Here is a 23,981-nt window from a genome sequence, read left to right as displayed (position 1 = left end):
CCAGGCCTGCCACGCAATGGGTTGCTTGGCAGAGGGGCTGAAATTGACATCATCTTTCCCAGGATATAAATAAAGGTGCCTCAGTGGTTGAGCAGTTCCTTTCTTCCCAATAGGAGGATAAGGGCTCCACCTGGCCCCAGATTTGTCTTTTATTTTTCTCATCCTCTCTTGGTCCTTAACCCCAAGAACCTCAGCAGCCACATTGGATCACAGCAATGTATATCTTATTTCACTTAGCATAAAGTCCTAAAGGCCACCTATGTTGTTGTGCGTGTGGAAATGCCCTTCCTTTTGGGGGTGTAATAATACTCTATTCTGCATATTTTCTTAAGAATTCACCTGTCAGTGGACACTTGAATTGCTTCTGCTTCTTGGCCACTTTTTTTTTCCACTTGTAACTAAAACCAAGTGAGTAGCTCATTATTCCCTGCCCTTGTAGTTAGTTGAACTGCGTCCTTCAAACGTGAAGAGTTCTGCAGAACACTTTCTCAGGGAGAGGGGAGGTACAGCAGAGTCAGACCAGGGCAGATCGGGCTAACACTGGGCTCCACTGTACATTGTGAGACCACGGTGGGCTTAGTGCACTGCCCCATCAACTAGCGCCCTTTGCCAAAAATCAAGGCTGCTGCTGGTTTGCTGAGTTAAAGAGGATTTAAATGAGACCGTGCGGGACGAAAAGCATTTGCTCAGCCTCACACCTGACATGCAGCGAGACTTACACCTTGGCCTTTCATGGGATCTGAAACCAACATTCAATATCCAAAATATCCTTGGACTCTCATAAACGATCTCAATTCCAAAAACATCACACCCGCTGCTCCAGGACAGCACTCAGGACATACTTTTCTCTTAAACACAGATGGCACTTGTACCACCTGGTGGCAATTTATAGAAATGTTCATTGGAAATCTAAAATTTGATGCAGTCCCTCTTAGGATCTCAAAGGACTGTGCAGTATTTCCATGTTTCACCATAATGTCTCACGGAGGTTCTCAGATATGGCTGCGATTCAAAGTCACCTGTGGAATTTTTTAAAAATACAGATTTTACAGCCTCATGACAGTCTTAAATTTAAGCATCAAATCCCACAGATGGGATGGGAGCATCTGTATTAGTAACAAAAATGATACAGAGTGTCCAGAGAGGGAGGAGAATCAGTGCAAATAATGTATACACAGGCAGGCCAAGGAAACAGGACCAGAACACAGTGCTGTGTTGTTTCATTTTATATTAAATTTGTTTGCAGTGTGGGGGTTCTCTTCTGGGGCTCCCACAGTCGGTGAGTTCTCCTTGAGCTACACCTAGACCTGTACTGGGTTACAATGTATTTGGGAAGACATGGGGGGGGGGAATAAATGTGAAGTGGGGAGACAGGCTCAGTTCAGTGCTGTGCCCCACCACATCGCTTGTTCATTTTATTACCAGCCCCCAGAAAGAAAGCTCAGCCACAGCTCTTAGCACCGGAAGTGCTCCTTAGTAAGGGAAGTGACTCTCAAAACTGAATTAAGCAAAGACACTCTCGTTTTCTCGGTATAATAATGTTTATTGAAAGTTACATTTCAGAGTAAACCATCTCAGCAGAGTACACAGCCTGTACTGGCTTCTCCCAGACATTCAGAAATTTTATAAAATATTTCTGATACAATATAAATTACCAGGGCACTATATACACAGACACCCATGTCACATACAATTTTCAAATGGCTTTAAAAGTTCAAAACATGTATTGTATATGTAAATATACCGATACAAAAATGTTAAATCCTTCTGACAAAATAACAAATAGCTAAGAACCTGACAGAACGAGTTGCCCATCTCAATGATTAAATTCCAGTATGTCCACTAAAATACAATATAAGATTTGAAGCTTCATGACCCCGCCGGTGGCTGGGGGTTATATGAGGCTTCACACCATCCTTTACTCAGGGAAGGACACACAGCAAGATGACTACTGCCGTGTCACCATTATTTCCCTGTATAGACTATCAGAAACCCTTTAGAGAATGCTAGCCCTAACGCAGCTTGCTTTCCCAACTGCAGTTTCCTCTCTTTCCAGTAGATGGCAGTAACACACCACCGTTCATTATTACCCAGGGTCAGCTGGGAAGGAGGCTGAGTTTACAGAGGGCCAGCAGCAAGCAGCCAGCCTAAATCGAGGTGAGTGGAGTGCAAGAACTGGAAATAACAAAAAAAGGCGATGCTAAAGAGATCAGAAGGCCAAACGACTGCCAGTTACAGAAAGTGAGAAAGGGCAACTAACAAATGAGGTATAACTATCCAAACATAGAGAAAGAAAGGTATCAGTGAAATCCTGTTAAACACAAAGCATGCCCAAGAGAAACGAAATCCAGACACCTCCAGGTTTCTTCTCCCAAGAGTGAGGAAAAACAAGACAGGAACCTCTAACAAAAGGCATTTTAATAACTCACTTAAAAAACAACTGAAGGTGTGTCTGTTTCACGGTTTTCCTTCTGAATTAAAGTAAATGTTGAGATGTATTCAGCAGCCAGTCGTAGTGGCATGCACCTATAATCACAAAACTTGAGAGGCTGAGGCAGGAGGATCACTGTGAGTTCAAGGCCAGCCTGAACTACAAAGCAAGACCTTGTCTCAAAAAACAAAAAGAAAGCATCCAACAGCAAAAGCTAAGGACATAGTAGTAACATGGTTAACTGATGTAATCAGTGACTTGGGGCTGTTTCCCATTGCCTTTCCCGCCCGCCACGCTGTGGTAGAGGCCAGTGAATGAACACCAGTTCAGTAAAGCACTTTCAGCAGCACAGAATGGAGGCTTTTTCTCTGCTCCTTATCCAAGCACCTTGCATAACTTAGAGGACACTTGGGTGCCCGGTACAGAGCAGGCATGTCAAAACTTGCCTTTTTGCACATGTATTAAAATGTTTTTAAATTCCTACCTTAAACACCTACTGTTCTAGTACTTGAAATCCATCCTGATAGAAATAAGCCACAGCATCAACAGAAGTAAAGAATGCCCTTTGCCCACTCTTTTGTGTTTCTGAGATGGGGTCTTAGCCGTGGCCCAGGCTGGCCTCAAACCCCTGATTCCAGCCATCCTCCTGCCTCAGCCTCTGAGTAGCTGGGACTATACCTGTGTCACTGCTCAGGGCTGCCCTCTGTGCTTACACACCTGAAGGGAACCAACGGTGCAACTCAGAACCTTCAGCAGAGCAGTGCTTTTACAAAGTTGTGATAATGGACGAAGAATAGACACAGCTGTGAGAGCTGAACTCAGCACATAAGAATTCACCCAAAGACGCTATTCTCACCAGAAAAAATTCTGCAAGGCACAATTAGCTCAGGAGAATAAAGACAACAGGAAAACACTACATCCAAACAAAATGAGGAAGAGCCCGGGCTTGGAGGCCGCAGATCTGGCCTCAAGGCCTAGCGAGGAAGCCATTAGGATGCCCTGCTGGGCCGGATTGTTTTCAGAATGCAGGGTACTTCAAAGCCACCACCCGGCTACGAATTCCCTGCATTTTGTCAGCTTGTGTCACAATCGAAGATGAAAACAGTAGCTTAACATCCTCCTCAGCAGCCTTCCACTAACCTACTCTCTGTCTGCTTTTATAATCTTCTGTATAATCACAGAGTGACTAGACTGCTTATAAACTCTGCATCTCTGCCACTTTTTAGAAGAAATCCACTTTTAATTACACACACACACACACAAACAGCAGGTCATGGAAAAATATAGAAGCACAATCCTAGGCATATGATAACTCAATAAATACTGTGTCAGGTCTGTTCTCAAAATGTTATTTCATTATACATTCATCAGACTTGCTGGGTACGGGCCAAAAATCATTTAATGCACCAAGAAAAAACTTATAAAGCCCTTTGCATTTATTAAAGTTAAAATAACTGCTGTATTTATTTTATAAAATAAGGTTAAGTAAAATATGAGATTTAATTGCTAAATTGCTGATCTAAAAATAAGTTTAGCACAATGTATGAAACAGAGAATAATAAATATTCATTGAATAGAGTTGGACGTATGGGTACAGAATTAAACCCTTGTACTAAAGATACAGTATACAACACAGTACGCAGTTTAAAAATTCTTACAATACTTAAAAAGATGAGCCATTTCTTATTAACAAAATAATTGAACTCTGGTTAGAAAAGTTCCTCTCAACTTTTTAGTGTCTTTTTCAATTTTTTAATACTAATGATCGCACAAGTCTTTGGAGACAAGATCATCACTGAAAAGGAAGCAAAAATTTTCCTAGCCTTTAAATCGTGATAGTCAAATGATCACTATAAACTAGAAAGAGGTGCTTTCCTAATAATTTAATCAAATCATTTTTTTTTTTTTTTGACTTGTGTTTGAAAGGAGCTACAGAAGTTAACTAGACATTGACGACAATCAGCCCATCTGTATCTGGACCAGTTCTAAGAACCAAGTCACAAACCCTGTGGCACAGAAACATCAGTCCCGTGCTGACCACAGCACTCTTGTCACAGCACGTCGTTGCCACGAGGTTTTCACAGTAATAAACTGGCGATACGTGGTCACAACAAATCAAAAAGGTAAAATATATGACAATTAACAGCACAGAACAGTAGTGAGGACAACCCAGAAGTCCTCAAAGTACACTGGTACAGTGTGAACTGGCCTTGCCCTGCAGAAGGAGACTTCACAGACTCCAGGAACCCAGGCCACACAGTCAGACCCCAAAATCATTGTTTTTAAAACATTTACTAAAATATAAGCAAATCTAATTTTAGAGACAATACTTAAAGATGATTCCATGGCAACTAAAAAACACAGAGATGAAATAAAAGCTATCTAAAGTTCTATATAATTATCCTATAAGAGAATGCTTATCAGGCTTCAAAATTTTTGGAACTTTTAAAAATCAGAAATAAAATCTTGCATAGTTTATTGTTAATTTTTAATTACATCACCAGGTACCAGGGTTTAAACTCACAACCTCATACTTGCCAGGCAGGCGCTTGTGCCACTGAACTAAATCCCCAGCCCCCTACATCATAGATTCTTACACAGGGTATCTTCCTTTTAATTTATGCTTATATTACTCATTTGCACAAAAATGATGAAAAAGTTCATACAGACTGAGAAAATGCAAACCTTTGGTTTTTGAGACAGGGCCTCATCATAGCTCCAGGAGGCCTGAAATGCGTATCCTCCTGCCTCAGCCTCTCAAGTGCTAGGATTACTGGCTTGCACAGATATGCCCAGTGCAAGCTTCTTAGAAAGGCTGACCAACAAAGTAGTCCTTCTGCCAGTGTTGTGCTTTGGCATGAACACTAGAGCTGTATTAGGACCCCCGAGGGAGGAAGAGAATGTCCCATAGCCTATCGACTCTCCCACAAGGGTGTAACTAACACGTACACACATCTGGCCTGTGTTAAAGCCTAGTGATTTCCATGGTTGTTTGAGAGAGCAGGTGTCCCAGGGAATGACCAGTATAGTGCTGGAGAACTTCGATATTCCTGAACTCCAGACTTACCTTTTCCAAGGGTCACACCCCAAACTACCCCAGAGAAGGAATCAACACTAAATTATGGCTTCTCATTGTGCAGCTACTTGGCAAGGAGAACAAGGATAGCTAGACACCAAGGGTCACTGAAGGGCTCAAGACCAAAGCTTGCTGAGTCCACGTAAGATCCTGCTCTGTCCTGGGTTTGAGGAGCAGCCCATCTAATCCCAAGATGCTGGCTGGGTTCATGCCCTCTTAGGTGCCAGGAGCCCAGGGCTCTTGTTGTTGAACCTTAGTGAAGCTTGTTGTGCACAGGGTATAGTAAGGTCATGTGTTCTGCCCCTTTGAAAGGCAGCTTTTCGTTGGAATAGTAGTGCACCACTTCTGGGATGCTGTCAAACACGGCGCTCGTCTGATCCAGTGTGTACTTGTTGTCTTTGGTCTGAGCCACTATGATGTGGACACATCCTTGACTTGTCCTGGAGTGACACAAACACCATAGAGGAGATGTGAATGAGTGAGCCGAGACTCCTCCCTGTGAATGCAGCCCCAGCCAGGCTCATGGTGGGCCAGTTGGGCCTCCCACTCCTGGGATCCCTGCACAGGACAGAGACACAGGCTCCAGCAGAGCGCATGCAAGCCCTGCGGTGTGGCCTCCATGCAAGTCACATTTGAGCTGTTTTTTCTTATTGCACATGAGTCATCAGGTATAGGACCCAAAAAAGAAAGCCAAGTCCCTTCTGGCCCCCCACTAACAAAATTATTGCTTAAGTCCAATCCTAAGGCTGCTAAGGGGAAGGAGCTCACCGCCCTCACTACTGCTAAAAAGGACATAGGTGAAATTTCTTTCCCTGTTTTTTTTCCAAAAAGCACACATTAATAATAATAATAACTGTCCCCTCATGTGGAAAGACCATTCCTGGTTGTATATAATGACAGCTGGCACCGTAGGCTCACAGATCTAATCCACAAATCCCAATTTCAGGAACACAGTTGAGCTATTCCTGGTATTGTGTATCTGGTAGCCCTTCCCATTCTCTGAGCCACGTCGCCCCCCACCGGCTTTTCCCTTCCAGTCTGATTGTTTCAGCACAGGGGCTCAGCTTCCTCAGGAAGGAAATGCTGTTAGGACTCTTGACAATGATCCTCCAATGCAGTGCGGCTGAACTCACAGAGCAAGGAGAATTTCCATGATACACACTCCGCCCAGCCTGCTGGGCAAAAGCACCTTTTCTGTGTGCTGTTCAGCTAGAGGAGGGATGGGCAAGTGATGCTTCTTCCATCGCCATAAGAGACGGGTACTGAAATTGCAGTTAGCATTTTGACAATCAAAGGATGCAATTTATTAAGTTCTGTAGCACTAACGTATAAAAGAAGGCAACTGAGCCATCTGTAGGAGAGTGTTCTTTTTATCAGGAATTATTTATCTACTGAGAGGCTCTCCTGCAGACCAGGCAATGTGAGGCAGAAGCTGACTGATATACAATGCTAATGAAACGGGCCCTTGTTAGGACAGGTTTGGCAGCCTTTCACCTGCCCCATCCTGTATCATAACCACTGTGCTTGGGTTTTTCTTGCCCAAGCAAATCACCTTATTTTCTGGACACAGTCTGTGAGCTACCTTCAAATGACACCTATTTTGTTTATTAACTAATTTTGTTTTTTTGAGATGGGGTCTCAAGAATGGCCTTGAACTATGTAGCCCAGCCTAGCCTCACACTCATGATAATCCTCCTGCCCCAGCCTCCCAAGTGCTGGGATTACTGGCATGTGCCACTGCACCCAACGTCTGTTTTAACTGGTTGTCCACCAAAGGCAGGGAAGGCAGTGATGGTCACCCTCCCTGGCCCTAGAAGGCCGGAGGCTGAAATACTTACTTGAGTGCAATGGAGTACCTGCTGTTCCCCGACTCGCTATTTCGAACGAGGTACCCAGCTTCTTTGCAGGGCTGTAGACGACTCTCGGCCTCAGCCCGGGTAATGGCGCCGTGATACCAGCTGGAAGATGGGTGAAGGAAGGTCGTGAGTATGGAGATGTAAAAACCAACATCTCTTAGGCGGAAGCTCAACAGCCTGAAGTAGATGCCGTTTCACATTTAGAAGAGACAAAGTGCAGCTGGGGGCGGGCGTCCTGGGTCCAAAACCCGGCAGACACACAGGAGTGAAAAGCTGGTGTGGTTTGTGAGTCTCACTCCGTGTGGGACAGTTCTTGGAGCTGGTGTACCTTCCACTCACCCCCTGTGCAGGAACAAACCCCACCAAGCCCCACCAAGCCCCACCGAGCCCCACCGAGCCCCACTGAGCACCAGGGCTGTGAAGACCGTGCCAGGGACACTCACGGCTGCTTGTCCAGGGCCAGGCTGGGGTCCACCTTCTTCTCCCCATCGCTGGGGTCGGACAGGGCTGGCTTCAGGATCTTCTGGGTCCAGCTCTTCTGCCGGTGGTGCTGCCTCACTGTCTCCTCCCTGGCCGAAGGTCGCTCAGATCCTTCAAACTGGACTGGAAGGAGGACTCCATTTACCACCAGGGACCCGGGGGAGGGGGGTGAGCCGCAGGAAGGCCGAATCCCCTGAGCCCTAAATGCTGCAGAACTCCTTGGCATGCTGAGCTCCTGCTGGCCTTGCTATCTGAGCACCTTTCCGTACGGTGTGCATGAGCACCACACAGATTCAGAATATGAGAGGAAACTGCTGTAATACAATGTGGCTGGCAAAGAGGAGAATTTGGCAAGAGTTTGGTTTGCTTTTGTGTGCAAACTCCTCATGGGCTCACCAATGCTGCCATCTTTTCCAGAGCTGTGGAATGAATTAAGTTCATGAATATACAGTGGAAGCTCCCACTGTATACTCGCATGACTCTTGTTTTGTTGCTATTGTTTTTGCGTTGCTGGGCAGGGAACTCGGTCTTACATATGCCAGTACTCTACCCTGAGTGGCCCCTCCCCAGTACTGAGACCGAACCTGGTCCTTTGCACCAAGCTACACACCCAGCCCTTGTTATTCTTTATTGTGAGACAGGGTCTCATTAAGCTGCCCAGGTGGCCTTGAACTTGTGACCCTCCTGCCTGAGACTCCCAAGTAGGTAGGGTTACAGGTGAATGTCTCTGTTCCCTGCTTCAGTACGGACTTTTTTTGAAACAGGGATTCACTCTGTAGTGCAGGCTACACTTGAACTCATGGTGATCCTCTTGCCTTAGCCTCCCAAGTGCTGGAATTGCAGGCATGTGCCATCAAGCCCAGTTAGTGTGGACTTCCAAAAGAACTCTTAGCTTTAGTAATTTTATTTGATGATTATTTTTGTTTTGTTTTTGAGACAGAGTCTTGCTATGTGGTTCAGGCTGCCCTGCCCCTCGAGATCTGGAATTACAGATGTACACCACCATGCCTGTCTTAGCTTTAGTAATTTTTAGAGTACAGATTAAATATAGTTATGTTTAATGATTTATATTTGCAAGAGTATCATTCTATAAATACAAAAGAAGAGCTTTTCTATGAAATAATAAAATGGCCAGGCATGTGTGACACACACCTGTAATCCAGTGCTCAGGAGGCTGAGTTCCAGGCCGGCCTGAGCTACATAGTGAGAGTTTAAGACCAACCTTGAACACATAGTGAGGTCCTGTCTCAAAAAACCATACAGCTCAGCAGTATAGCTCCTGCCTTGTACGTGCAGGGTCATGAGATCCATTCCCAGTACCGAGAAAAAAACCCAAAACCATAAAAATCAATCAACAAACAAATAAAAAAAAGAAAATGAATTAATAAAATGAAATATCCACTTAAAAACAGAGAGAACCAACCTACACTACAAACTGAGCTCTAGGCCAGCCTAAACGGCAGAGTGAGATTCTGTCTCAAAACAAACCAACAAAAAACCCCAGAGAAAAACCACCGTGCAGTGCCGTCAGGATTCTGTAACATGAGGGCTGGACAGAAGACCGAGATCCAATGGCAGCGCACAGCATGGCACAGAGAGACAGCAGGTACCCAATGTGGGCTCGCTGAGGGGAATTAAACGACATGGAAACTGACTCAAATGTTCCCGGCTGTGGCTCAGATACATTCTCCTCTATTCTCCCTGTACCGTGGCTCTGCTACTTATTGTGAACCTGGATTTACTGGCAGAGGGAAAGATGTCTCTAAAATGCTAAATGAAGAGCAAAAGAAATCTGGTAGTCAGTCAAGTTGAAAAGTTGTTTTTTTGCAGGGGGGATGCTTATCTTTAACATCTACTGACAACCTAATTATCAACATGCTCTATTACATACACACCAGACCTTGTCCCCTGGCCTAAACCTTAGTCCCAGCTACTCTGAGGCTGAACAAGGAGGATCACTTAAGCCTGAGAGTTCTGGGCCAACCTGGGCAACTCGTTGAGACCTTGTGTCAAAAAAATAAAAATAAAACTAATTTTACATTTGAAGAACTGATTCCCTTAGGAAGAGTTCGTATGTTTTTTGAGACGGAGTTTCTATACATGGTTTAGGCTGGTCTTGAACTCACTACATAGCCCAAGCTTGCCTTGAACTTGCTTCAATTCTCCCACCTTGGTCTCTCAGAGCGCTGGGATTACTGGTGTGCACCACCAGGCCAGGCTGAGACAGATAAGGCTTTTGGACTGCATAAGCAGGAGTAAGTGAACTGATGTACATGCTGATTACCCTGACTGACCATTACACAATGCACGCGCATATGGGAACGACACAGGTACCCATGAGGTGTGCAGTCACGTGTCCGTTTAAAGGAGACTTAGCTGGGGGGGGGGTGTGACTCGCCCGTGGTGCTCACCTGACAGTGCACGCACCAGCTGCTCCTTCTTCCACTCCCAGGGCTGCTCATACTCAGTCGCAGGCCTCTCATCATCCTCTGGCAGCCGGCTGTCCGAAGGCCAAGCCTTCCCCTCAGGGCCGGGCTCGTAGGGAGTGTCGTAGAGTTGTGGTGGCTTCCCCAGGAGGTCCTTGGAGCCGCGCCTCTTGGCCATGGGCTCTGACTTGGCACCGCCATTCTCCCCAGGCTCACAGGGCCCTTCCAGCAGCTGCAGAGCCTTCACCAGGGGGTCCTTGGAGCCACGGCGTCTAATTTCTGAAAAACACACTCCCTTGTCAATCAGAACTCTCTGGGCCTTGTAAATGCTTGCTGCTGACTGGTGGAGGGTGTGGGACTCCAAGATTATTCCTGATGGGTGTATCACCTTCCATCAGCTGAGAAGCCACAGAAGCCTCCAGGGGCACTGGAGATTTTTCCCCCAGGTCCCTAGCTTAGATCGGGGACTCAGGTGCCCCTAACAGTGGCAAGAAGCAGCCCCAGAGAAACCCATTTCACTTGCCAAGCCTGGTGTTCACTCTGAGTCAAGTTCACCTTCAGGCTTACAGCACGTTAGGAAACCCAGGTGAAAGAGTTTTGACCAAAAGTGGCTGGATGTTTATGATATCCAAAGCACTGCTCCAAACACACTCGGGAAGCTGCTTGTGTGCATTTGGGTAATTGGCTTCTGGACAGTTTCAGCTGTGTGGGGGCCGCACACACTTAGTGTATGAATTGGGGCTCCCACTGCAGGCTACACCCAAGAAACAGAGGGGCCTAGGAAACCGACCACGGTCGCACAGTGAACAGGCACGATTGCTGGCCACATGGTGAGCACCACTGTCTGACCTCAACCACTCTCAGACGGATGCTGTAACTTCCCCGATATGTAGAAAAAAGAACAAAGAAGTTAAGGAAATTACCCAAACCCACAGGTGGCGAAGCCTGGGGTGGAAGCAGGAAGCTGGTGCCAAAAGCCACACTTGTGGCCACTGCTCCTTGATGGGAAACGGAGGAAGACTTGGTTTTGATAGAAAAGGTTGTTTCCTGGGGGAGGCAGTGCGAGTGAAGACACAGAGGCTGGAAGAGTCAGGGCTCATTTCCACACAGGAGACTGCGAAAGGAGCTTGGAGGACCAAAGACTGGGGAGGAGGGAGGTAGTGGGAGAAGAAGATGGAAAAGTAGGTAAGCCAAGTGATAAAATGACAGGGTTAGGAAAGCAAGGGGCCTGGCCAGCTGAGGGGCACATCCATGTGATTCCAGCACTCAGCAGGCTGAGGCAGGAGACTTACTTCGAGGCCAGCCTAGGCTACAAAGCGAGTTCAAAGTGAGTCTGAACTACATAGTGAGACTCTGTCTCAAAGAACAAATACCAACCAAAACAAAAACACAAAAAAGGAAGGAAAGGAAAAATGTTTGAATTATCCTATGTGCAGTGCAGAAATCTGTCAGTTCTTTGGGTGTGTTTGTTTTTGCAGTAGGGGACTGAACTCCACCCAGGGCCTTCATTTTGAGCTACATGCTTGGTCTTTAAATTTTTTTTTTTTTTTTTTTTTTTTTTTTTTAAATTTTGAGACAGGGTCTTGCTAAACTGCTAAACTTCCCAATGTCCAGTCTGGGTTCAAACTCTTGATCCTCGTGCTTCAGTCTCTCAGAGCGCTAGGATGACGGATACGCACTACTAGGCCTGAGTCTTTTAACAGAGAATAGTACTTGCATTTGTTATTTCACTGGAAGATAACCCTAACCACAGGGAGGAGTGAGAGGGTGCGGCTAGAACTGAGGTGCAGGGATGAGCGGGAACACATGCCGCAACCAGCCTCGCAGCTCGCCAGCCACAGAGGGACGGAGCCAGCAGAGCTCAGGGACTGCTGACACTGAGGACGGGGCAGTGCTGGGTGAGCTGGAGAGGGCGAGATGGCAGACACCAGAGCTGGTGACTGGGGCTCACAGAAGCACCATGCTGGCCCCCTGGAAGCCTGACGCCACTCTCCACCTGCTCACAGTCACAGATCTTTCTAAACGCAAGTGCCTCCGTCTCCTCACACACTGGCTTGTGAGTGCTCCAAGGGCTACTCCCTAAAACAGCAGGCTTGGTATGGCACAGGAGGCCCTAACAGACTTTCCCCCTCCAGTTCTTTCTCTCAACCACTCTGCCCTGTCCTCCCATGACCTGACTATTGCTTCAACCGAACAGGACCTTCCAAAGTCCCCCCCACACTGTGCCGCCACACAACTGCCAGGGCCCATGCTCTTCCAGCCCTCTGAAGTCTAACTCAGCATCTCCTGGTCTCTGGAGAAGACTCTGCAGCCCACCTACTCTTCACTAAACCGCCCTCACCTCACTCTTTGGCTGCATCCGGACTGGTCTGTTGGTATGTTTGCTTCTAGCCCTGGGGGGCTGTCAGGGTGAGTAGGGACCTCCACTGGGGCTTGCTTTCCACGTGCAAAGCCATGACTGGAGGGATGGATGGATGGATGGATGGATGGATAGTTGAGTGGGTGGGCGCAGGTGGACTGCAGGTGGCCATGGTGTGGGTACACATCAAAGAGTTACGCAAATCAGATTGTGAGAATAAAGGCAGTTGTGTAAGAAGAGAAAGGAGAGGGGATCAGACACCAAGGGCTGCCCTGCACTGATGAAAATGGCAACTGGCTGGTGTGTAACACAACGGGCTGGAAATTTTCCCTCCTCAATGCCCAGGCCTCAATATACATAATGACACCACTCACATTCAAAGGTAGCAGAAGTCTGAGATTTTCCTTTGCTAAATTAATTGCTCTGAACCATTTATATTACTCTGTGCTGCCCCGAATTCTCTTTGAAAATGCGATTGTCTGAGTGTGTGAACGATGACTGTGTTTGGGCGTGTGCATGTAAAAGGTGTGCTCTAGCCAGGATCCTTCAGCTCGGATGGAGAAGCTAGTCAGGAAGGAGGAGCAAGAGTGGGGTGGCAGGAAGAGGTCAGAAGAACTGGGCTGCGGGAGCTCAAAACAGGAGGACTCACACCCTCTAATTTAGAACAGCTTGGTGAAGCTGCCTGGAGAATCCTTTACTCAGTATAATTTCTGTCTGTCTCTATCTGTCTCGCTCTTTGTTTTTTTGTTGCTGTTACTGGTTTTCTGAGACAGAGTCTCACTATGTAATTCTGGCTGGTCTCACTTTATAGCCCAGGCCAGTGTTGAACTTGCGGTGATCCTCCTGCCTCAGCCTCTCGAGTGGTGGGGTTACAGGTGTGCTCCACCACTCCCAGCTTGGTATCATTTCTGTACCAAGAAAAGGATGACAAATGAACAGAGAGTTAGTTTAAAAAGGACAGCAGGTGTGGTGGCACACACCTGTAATTCCAGAACTCAGGAGGCTGAGGCAGGAGGATCACCATGAGTTCAAGGCTAGCCTGGGCTACATAGTTATATATTGTCCCCCAAAACCCCAATGATCCTAATAAGAATCAAAGCCTAAGGACCACTCCATATTTCCTGGTCCCCAAGTCCTGCTCCTTTCCTCCTGCTTTCTGGGCTAATCACTCCTGGATTGGCCTGTCCCCAGGAAGCGGATACTGCCTGTCCTAAGTCTTCTGCATCAGAGCACAATACTGCTAATGTGTCTTGGCAAGACCATTCCCTACCCCACTCCGGGCGAGGCCAGGGACCCGGCTGCCCAAGACCAGGCCGCATCTCCTGTCTCGGCCTCTTGACTTGCAGTCCCATAGCTTTTTATCTTCACGGCCTATGCTGGCTATGGAAAACAAGAAACAAAAGCCAACTCTGTTCTTGGTTCACTTAAGATAAGGCCGGCAGTTTTGAAAAAGAACTTTTCTAAAGAGCTAAAAAAAAAAAAAAGGAAGCAGAAAACACAAAGGAAGTCTAAGGATGAATTTAGAGTTTTTAGGTTTCTAATCAGAACTTGTTTACCCGCGGTTTGGACTGCAGCATGGTCTGCTGAAAAGTCCTTCCCAAGGTCCTGGCTTCAGTTCTGCAGAGCTGAACTCAAAGAAGCAGTTGATTCCAAGATAAGATACAAGGAGTCTACATGCCTGTAATCCCAGCACTCTGGGAGGCTGAGGTGGGTGGTTCAAGTTCAGCCTGGGCAATTTAAGGACACCAGTGAGACCTGTTTCAAGATATAAAAAGGGCTGAGGTCGTAGCTCAGCTTGAAGGCCCTGGGTTCATCACCAATACTGCATTAAATTAAAAAAAGAAAAAGATACAAGAAGTCCTGCTCAGGAGCAGAGTTCAGTAAGTTTGCATTACAACAAGGCACAGCAGTTAGAATCTTGAGTTCTGGGTGTGTTTGGCTTTCTCTTTTACAGGCGGTCCTGGGGTCCTTCCTTGCAGACACCTGAGGGAAGGATGGCAGAGACTCAGGGAAGCTGATGGCTGAGAATGTGCCCTCTTTTCCTAGGGTGAGTCTGGGTAAAATCCGCCAAATACAGCGCCTAATTGGGGGGACAGAGCTGGGACGACCCTCCCTGAGGAGCAGCCAACCTTCCACTCCCGCCAACACCTGGCTGCCCCCAACCTGAGGCGCCATAGAAACAGAAACAATCGCGGGGCTGCAAGCCGACCCTTCCTGCAGGAGAACAACCCCTGACGTGCGGAGCTGGCTCTGAGAGGAAACGGGCCTGAGAAGGAGGAAACGGGAAAGGAAGCTACACCCTGGCTGCGACAGAGGCCCCGTGACGGACAGCAGTGCGGGGCGGGAGGCAGATAAACACTCTTGTGCGGCCAGCCTGCCTGGGCCCCAGCAAACGGCACAGCTTGGTGAGAAACGTTACCAGGGGCCAGCAATTTCCTCTCTGTCCCAGCCCTCCCCACATATGGCTAATGATGCCACTTCTAAAAACACGACGACGTATGAGGCAGGAAGATAGTTGCAAGCTGAGGCCAATCTGAGCTACAAAGTGAGTTCAGGGCCAGCCTGAACTGCATAGTGAGACCCTGTCTCTAAATAAATAAATAAAAACATGATGAAGACTTACTTTCACTAACTGCAGCTATGTCTCTATAGTATTGAGAATTCTCTGAAAATGGAATTCTGTCTAAAGCATTTAAGTAACAACTGCATTTGTTGGGGATGCTGCTAACAGGCATTTCATAGAAGATGCATCACACTGACAGAGGAGTGAGCCCATTTCACAGGTGAATAAGCAGAGGCCACAGTCATGATACCATTAGCAGCAAACCATTTATTACAGACTCCAGGGCCCAGGGCTTATCTATACTCAAAACAATCTCATGTAAAATATTAATTACAAAACATAGCACTTGGGAGACTGAGGCAGGACTGCCACAAATTCAAGGCCATTTTGGGCTGCATAGCAAGGACATCATGCATTGTTTACCAAGACCCTGGCTCAAAACAAAATAAAACAAAACACCAAAAATGGGTGTGGTGGTGCACACCTGGAATCCCAGCACTTGGGAGGCTGAGTGAGGCTGGAGGACTGTAAATTCAAAACCAGCCTGTCTCAAAACACTCCACCAAGAAAATGAAGTTAATTACAGTTCTAAATAACATACCTTTCTCTAATCCCCTTCATGTTTCTACCACAGGCACCTCATACATTCTGGTTTCCTTTTGGAATCAGAAACAGGGTTTTTTTTTTTTTTTTTTTTTTTTTTGTTTGTTATGTTTTTCTTTTTGAGGCAGGGTGTCACTTTGCAGTTCAGGCCTTGAGCTCATTTTGTAGCCCAGGCTGGCCTTGAACTCACAGCAATCCTGCCTCAGCCTCCTAAGTGCTAGGGTTACAGGTGTGTGCCATCATGCCCAACCAAGTGCCAAGCTTTCGATTTGAAATGACTTTCATATTTTCTTATCAAATAAATCTAACTATCTGAATAAAAGCAGGTATAATTCAGAAATTCTAGAGTGTAACAAAGAAAATAGTCTAGGTTGGGCAGTGCAGCTCAGTGGTGGAACACTTGCCTAGCACGTGTGAAAGCTTGGGCTCCCAGCACCAACACACAAAAACAACAGCAAAAACCACAACAAAATCATTTGGAAGCAAAAACAGAGATTTTAAACACAGTATTTGAATGGAACTCGATAGCCAGACCTAAGGCTGCTGATGACCTGCTGTCTTCCTCTCAGCTGTGTGCCTTGGATGATTTTTTTCATTTTTCTGAACCTAGGCCTCCTGAACTGGTTAAGAGAAATCTATATGAAAGGGCTGCTGCTGGATTCAGTGAGGTTAGCTTGACAAGGTTGGCGCCCAGTAAGCCAGTGGTGGCCAACCTTTGGCGTGTGTGACACAGGGGGTTGTTCGTGTCACTGAAAGCTCTCAAAGGTTCGCCCTCACTGTATAGTAAGCCCTTGACTAGTAGCTATCAGGGATCAAGTGTGCAAAGAGTTTTCACACTAGCTGATGGCTCTTAGGGAACTTCTAAAGACTCATCCAACACTACTTTAAATTTTGTGGCTAAAATTTGCAATGCTAAATTATTCTGCGTTATTAGTACAATATTTCTGTAAGTTCCTGAGCTAAAATATATGTCTTACATGCTGAAGGTCCTGGTTCAATCCCAGCACCCACCCACTCCCAAAAAAAGTTTCTGCTAATTTAGCAGAAAATGAGAGGTTAATGTTAATATTGCCTGTATTCACAATCACTCTTTCCTGAGAGTGATTTCCTTGAGACACTCTTTCCTGAACAACCCTGTAGATAAATCGCAGTGAGAATTTACTCATAAATTATTTTCTTTTATGAGGTGGGGTTGCTGGGATCAAACTCAGGGTCTCCCTATTTCAGCTAGGGTTGTGTGGTCCAAGAGTGGGGTCCCAGTGCCTGGGCTTCCTCTCTGGCTGGCTCTCCGTCCAGCACAGAGCCTGCTACGTGCACATGTGTGGGTTTTACGGAGTAACACCACAACAGCACTCTGTGTGCCCAAGACGGCAGTAACACCAGGCGCTCTCTGTTCACTGCCCAGGCAGGAAGAAGGCAGCACAGACAGGCAACACTGACTGCAGTGCTGCACTGAAGCCCTTGTCCTGATATACCTGCGGGAAAGCCCAAACCGACTGAAAACCCTCAGTGTTCTCAAGGAATATGAGAAATCTCTAGGGCTGGCAGAGTGCTCATCTAGCATGTGTGAAGCCCTGGGTTTTATTCTTAGCACTAAGATAGATAGAGTGATGACAGAGACAGAGTCAGGGATGCAGAGGCAGGCAGATAGAGAAGGAAAGGGTGGGGGGTAAGAGAGAAGAAAAGAAAATGGGAAATTTTTGAACTTGAATTTGAGAAGGAAGTATATAAGAAGCAAACTGAATTTTAAAAGGTAGGGCCAGGATATAGCTCAGTGCCACAGCACCTGCAAGTCAAGTACAAGATCCTGAGTTCAAGTTCTGACACCAAAAAAAAAGTAAGTGGGGTATGGTAGTGCACATCTGTAATTCCAGTACTTGGGAGGCTGAAGCAGGAAGTCTTCTGTGAGTTTGAGGCAGCATGGGCTACACAGCCAGCTCAAGACCAGCCTGAATGACACAGTGAGATCTTGTCTCAAAAAAAAAAGGACAAAAATAAATAATAAATACAAAGTAGAAAGTGTAGCTGGGCATGGTGCTGTACACCTATAATTTCAGCCCTCTGGGAGACTGAGACAGGAAGATCCCAAAATTTGAGCCCTGCCTGAACAACTGAGCAAAACCCTGTGTCAAAATAAAAAAATAAAAAGCACTGGGGTATATAGCTCAACACAAAGGGCCTGTGTTTAATTCCCAGCAAAAGGTTTAATTAAAAAAAAAAAACTAGCAGCATATCTTTTATTTCTAGTTTCCAATAAACTCACTTCCTGTTATTCTGTCCAGTGTGTAACCTACGGCATATCTTCTACACTGATTGAGAAGCTATTTTGTGATACACACACACACACACACACACACACATATATACGTAAAATTTGGGGGGAAGGAGGGTACCAGGAATCAAACTCAGGACCTCTGGGCTATATCCCTGGCCCATTGGGATATTCTATTTTAAATAAGGTCTACTAGTATAAATTTTAAGTTAAGTGTACTATGTACTTAAGATTACTAATTTAGAATTTAGATTTTAATAAATTCGAAGTTATTTACAAATAGATTATGCTAATTTTGTACCTAAATAAATTTATTCACATAAACTGTTTAAAATAGGTCAAAATTTAAAAAATACTGAAATATTAAATACTAGTTATTATATTTATTTCAAGCTGGACAATTTTTTACTCCCCCCCCCCAATTTTGAATTTTGAATATATATTCATAGTTAGTCTAAGCCAAAAGATGTCACTAATTATGGGTCAAGTTTATAGTTCTTTTTTATTTTTTCCAGTCCTGAGGATTAAACACTGAGTCATTGCTCTGAGTTACATCCACAATCCACTTTTACTTTTTAAATTTTTACTTATTTTTGTCCTCTCTCTCCGCCTGCTGTGGTTTTTCTTGAGACAAGTCTCTATGTAGTTCAGGCTGTCACTGAATTTACTATGTAGCCTAGGCTGGCCTTGAACTTATGGGGGATCCTTGTGCCTCAGCCTCCTGAGTGCTGAAATGACAGGTTCGTGCCAACACACTCGGTTAAATTTAGCACTTTCACATGCATCATTTCAAGTGTGTCTTGGGGAGCAGGAAGTATGACGGGCAGACCACTAAATTTAGAGTGTGAAAGCTAGGTTCTGATTTCTGCTCTGCTTCTTAAAAATCTGTGAGCACAGCCAGGTCCCAAGCCCTTTGCTCTTGTCCTTTACCATTAAAAGGGGTACACAATGCAGTCCCCTTGTTTATAGAGCTCCTGTGATTACTTTAAAAATAAAAAGCTATATTCAGTTTTTAAAATACAGAATTTTCCTGATTGAATCCTCAAATAAACAGTTGGTATGATATAGATAATTCACCTGTACCAGTTAAAAAGAAGGATAAAAACCAAGCCAGGCATGGGGGTGCACACCTGTAACCCTGCACTCAAGAGGCTGAGGCAGGAGGACTGCCATGAGTTTAAGGCTAGCCTGGGCTGAATAGCAAGACCCATTTCAAAAGAAAACAGAAAAAAAAAAAAAAAACTAAAACAACAATCAAAAGGATCAAAAGAATGACAAAGAACCAGTGAATCAGAGTTAAGCATTAGTAACTCGTCTTCCTTTTTTAAAAATTTTTTTTTCTCAGTTGTATGTCAAAGAAAATCCTTTCCCTATTCCTTTCAAGCCTCTGACATTTTAAAAATTTCTGACTAAGTTCATTTTCACTTCCTTTCATTCACAGATTTCATTAGGGGTCACAGTCCAGTGACCTGCAGGGTCACCGCCTGGCCAGGGTACACCCGTCCCAAAGGCAACGCCTTATCTCTGTAAGCAGAGGCAGGAAGCGGAGCTGAGCTTTCCTGTTGGCTCGGCTGGGGGCTGGGCTCAGCCCTTCCAGGGTGCTGCCTGCCACGGCTCCGGCTCCGTGCTCTGCGGCCTGAGCTGGGGCTGCAGTGTGTTCAGACCCCAGAGGCAAAGACTGGGCCCGTGACCCAGCCCTCCTTTCCCAGCCTCAGAGCCCAGCAGATGAGGCTCCCAGACCAGCATTCAGAAACTACATTTTCACCATGGGTCAAAGGAAAATGAAGTGAACCGATAAATCTTCCTTAACATTCTCAAATCCATCTTAATAATTCGCCAAGCGAATGCCAAGCGAACAAAAGGTCAGAGGGATGCAGAGAGAGTTGGCGAGAACGACGGCTAATATTAATATATTATTTTGATTAAGTATTATTTACACTAACTTCAGAGAACCAGGAGAACAGAAAAGTTTGGCACCAAAAGTAAGGGAAGAATTAGTCCAAACTGCATTATTTTGACTTGGAAAGTTATCAGATTAGTCAAATTTGGTTTTAGGTGGTTTGCCCTGAATGCTGGCTCATGAGAGTGATTGTTAATTATTTCCCAGTAATTAAACATTTTGTTTCAGTGGTGTAGAACTGGAGAAAATCTACAATACAGGATCACATCATGTCTACGAATTTTTACAATTTAAAATCCTTTAAGTATGAATTCTTGGTACTGATTTATGACTACTTCTGAGGATGTCTTTTGAATGCAGTCAAGAAATGTATGTAAATAATCTTAACACCAAAGACCACATTCTGGCAGATCTTCAGGCCTCCGTGTGTCATTTTACATACAAGCAGAAAAACTTGAAAAATCTCCATAAATGCTAAAACTCTAAAGGACACTAAATCATGAAGACAGACAGCTCAAATTTAGACTAGACCTCACTTCTGTTTCTTCCAATCAGTAGGATTCAGTTAAAGTGCTTGACCAAAGGTGGCCTGGCTACCATGCGACCAGGCTCAGTGTCTGTGTGCCAGGGAAAGAGTGGGGCACAAACCTGTTATCATCTGCTGGGCATCGTAGGGTTCCATGTAGCCGTCGTTCTCGCCAACTCTCTCTGCATCCCTCTGACCTTTTGTTCGCTTGGCATCGTAAGGGTCAGCATAGTCTTCTAAAATGATTACCTGTCAAAGAGCAAGAGAGGATGGTGGGTGCCGACCACTGTTGTGTACCCAAAGCCAATGAAGTCCGCAGATCAGGAGACTTCGTGTCTCTAATGAGCTCAGACAGCTCCTGTATTTGAGCATGTGTGTAAGTTGGACAAACTTTTTTTCTGTAGTAACCAATTTGCAACAATTCATTTAAACTCTTTTACATAACCTCAATTTTTTTTCTACTTTCTTTTTTCTCCCCAAGTAATAAACATTTGTGGGTTAGAGGACGGCAGGGTGGGTGGTGGGAAGAGGAAGTTGTCTGTGGCTTTAGTGCATAAAAGATGAACTGGTCTACCACACAGCCCATGCTCTTTTAAGCTCCAATCGGCTGAGCAACGTAGTCACTGTGAGTCAGTTACCCCCCAGCACTGACTGAGCATTGCAGGAGCTCCACATGAACTAAAGATCTGCTTCCTGTCCTCCAGGAATTTACAACATTTCAAAGACACAAGCCTCATAAAGGAGAAACAGGTTAATGCTGTAGAAGTTCTAGGTTCAGTAATTCACAGGCAAACTGATTCCCCTAGGCTACAGATCAGATTGAGGCTTGTTTTTGAGATTTGAAACCAGGGTTGTGCACTGAGCTCTATCTTCAGACTTTATAAATATAAATATATAAAGAGAGAGAGAGAGAGAGAGACAGACAGACAGACAGAGTGAGGATCTCACAGACTGGGCTTGAACTTGTGATCCTCCTGACTCAGCCTCCCAGAGTGCTGGGATCAGAGTCATCTCCACCATACCTGGTTTATATTATTTTGATAATGTGTCTGAGAATATCTACTTTTCCAAAGAAAATATATAATAGTGCTGCTCTATAGCAGCTGGGTGGCAATACCAAGGACAGAGAACCCTTGTCAGGGAGGAAGTTTAGGGACCTGCTCCACGATGCGATACAGTAATCTCCAAGAAAAGTACATGGCAATGTACCTGGAGGGGATACAAACCGCATGAGAGTCCTGTGCCCCACAGATGGCCTAAGAAAACTCAGTCACCCTCAGGTGATGGCCTGAAGGCCACAGGCATCTACTGCAGAGGACAATGGCTTCTGTGCTCTCCCTCCCTTAGTCCTGATTGGCAATTATGGCAGCCGGCAGCCGCAAGGCACAGAGCACACACAGGGTCTTATCCGCCAGTCCAGGGTCTATGGTGCTGGCGACCCAGTCCAACAGCCAGGTTCCACACCGAGTCGCATACCAGCGGGGTCCATCCACTCTTCTGTGGCTCTCTGCTCCTCACCTGGCCCAGGGCAGGCATGCTGGGAATGTGTGTGAGAAAAAGTGAATGGAGTTGTGAACGCAGGAGCCCATACTGATGGTCCAGGTGGGAAGCACATTTGAAGCATGGTGAGAAAAGAAAATTAGTTTCTACAACAAGAAATGAGCGCCTGAGCTGGGCTCTGAAACATCATTAGAGCTCTACCTCTCCCTGTTCACACAGAGAAATGAACCAGATCAAACCGTCCCATCCTTTTAAGAACGGACAGCCCTTTCCCCACATCTACATTCCTTTTCTTACTCTCCACATTGGACAGCACCAGCTCTCCAGTGAGTCAGAAACAGGAAGCACTTTCTTCTCTCTTGAGCTAGCATTTCCTCGTGGTGGTCTGCAGCCTCCCCATCCCTCAGTGCCCCGTGCCCCTTAGACTATGCGGCTGCTGCACTGTGGAAGACGGTCATTTTGGAGGGCTTTTGAAGCTCTCAGATGTTTACCGGGTGGAAGTGCACAGCGCACTCTCTAATGGCCCTCTAAGCCATTAGAGAGGGAGGTGGCCAACCTTCTTCCTGAAATTCTGAAACCCATACTTACAGGTTAGAGGGTCCCATTCCTCCTGATCAAGAAGGACAAGCCACACACAAATCTAGCTTTGCAGATTTCCTGGATGGCAGAATTAAAATAGGCCATTCACGAGGGGTCACATTTACTGAAGCAGGAAGCACTGGTTCACTCTTCCAGAAGGCTAACAAAACCAAACGGATTTACTAAGTACATTTCTGCAAAGTTCTCCACCCCTAGGATGAGAATTTTTTCAAGAAAAGGTCCTTCGTTTTCAAAGGTGACTTGGAAGTCACAGAGTGATGAGGGAGGACAGACCTTCCCTTCGTTGTGCAGCAGCCTGGGGTTTAGCAGACACTAGTGTTCCCTAGCCTGCAAGGCAGGCTGGATTCTTACCGTGTCCTGCTGCTTTGTGATCTTGCCCTTGTCCGGCTCCGGGCCCAGGGAGGAAGGGGAAGAGGATGCGGAGGAACAGCTGCTGCTACTGCTGCTGCTGCTGCCGCTGCTGCTGCTGTTGCTGGGGTAGCTGCTCTTGGCCGCCTTCTCCTGGGTGTCCACCTTGATGAGCCTGCTGATGTAGGTGCTGCAGCCGGAGGTCTTGGCCGCGCCCCGGTGGGGCTCCTCTTCGGTGACCCGCGAGTTCTTGCGGCCCTTACCGGCTGCAGCCTGGATCAGGCCCTGTAGGCTGTCCCGGGAGAGCCGGCTGTCCTTGGGGGCGGCGCTGCTGGCCCGGGCGCCTAACTCAGCCACAGAGTTCTTGCGGCCCTTGCCCGGGATGGGCCCCGCACTGCCCACCTCGGGGCTCTTGCGCAGCTTGCCAGCGCCTGCACTGGGCTTTAGGGTGAGCGGGAACTCCCTGAACCACTTGGCAGCCATGGGGGGCACCCGGCCCGGACCCCGCGAGGCGCCAGCCGTCGGGGGCCACTGCATTCCCCGCGCCCCGCCGGCCGTGGCCCAAGCCGGGCAGGGTCCGCTGGACCCAGACAACCACGCGGAGGACACACGGGACGCGCCCAGCCTCGGCTCCGCACCGCGACTCTCCTGCCTCGTCCTCCGGCGGTGGGAGCCGAGCTCACAGCAGACCCCGCAGCCCTGCCCACGCTCCGGGGGACAAGCGGGGGCGCAGCGGCAGGAGCGTCCCGGGCGCCGCGCTGGCCCGGCCCCGCCCCGCCCCGCCCCGCCCCGCGCTGGCGCCTCCCCGCCCGCCCGCCCCGACGGCCCAGCGAGGTCTCGCCGGCCGCACGTGCCCTGCCGCGCCCCGAGGGCACAGCCGCCAGCGGGGCCGGGGCTGTCCTGCACTGCCCGCGCCTCCGCGCCGCGCAGCCCCGCGCCCGCCCGCTCCCCGCGGGTTTTGGGGTGTGGAGGAGTCGCCCGTGAGATTCTGGCGCGAGGCCCGCGCTTCCCTCACGCTGGCTTCCCTGGAGCAGGGACCCG

At 47.0% G+C, this 23,981-nt stretch overlaps 1 protein-coding gene and 1 long non-coding RNA gene across 2 annotated transcripts; one reads left to right on the top strand and one right to left on the bottom strand.

The window, feature by feature from the left end:
- Positions 1-1,522: 1,522 nt before the first annotated feature.
- She (Src homology 2 domain containing E) lies at positions 1,523-23,724 on the bottom strand. Its single transcript, XM_013158849.2, has 6 exons — positions 22,944-23,724; positions 20,615-20,741; positions 10,255-10,548; positions 7,807-7,966; positions 7,346-7,465; positions 1,523-5,947 (listed from the first exon to the last, which is right to left on the bottom strand). The coding sequence occupies exons 1-6, from the start codon at positions 23,475-23,477 to the stop codon at positions 5,761-5,763; spliced, it is 1,422 nt and encodes a 473-aa protein (XP_013014303.1). The 5' UTR covers positions 23,478-23,724; the 3' UTR covers positions 1,523-5,760.
- On the top strand, positions 14,519-15,256 carry LOC134476427 (uncharacterized). The gene is made up of 2 exons (XR_010048056.1): positions 14,519-14,675; positions 14,849-15,256. It is a non-coding gene; the product is annotated as an uncharacterized LOC134476427 (long non-coding RNA).
- Positions 23,725-23,981: the final 257 nt, after the last annotated feature.

Source organism: Cavia porcellus, unplaced genomic scaffold (genome assembly GCF_034190915.1).
Source record: "Cavia porcellus strain 051 isolate PalLab524CR breed Dunkin Hartley unplaced genomic scaffold, mCavPor4.1 scaffold_6, whole genome shotgun sequence".
Classification (NCBI taxonomy): Eukaryota; Metazoa; Chordata; class Mammalia; order Rodentia; family Caviidae; genus Cavia; species Cavia porcellus.
Note: the sequence above shows the minus strand (reverse complement) of the source record. Positions and strands in the feature narration are given on the sequence as shown.

Coding starts and splice junctions, on each gene's coding strand:
- She (XM_013158849.2), bottom strand. CDS start 23,477: ATGCAGTGGCCCCCGACGGCTGGCGCCTCGCGGGGTCCGGGCCGGGTG. Junction 7,466..7,806: donor CTGGCCCTGGACAAGCAGCC/GTGAGTGTCCCT, acceptor CCCATCTTCCAG/CTGGTATCACGGCGCCATTA. Junction 5,948..7,345: donor AGGTACTCCATTGCACTCAA/GTAAGTATTTCA, acceptor GTGTCACTCCAG/GACAAGTCAAGGATGTGTCC.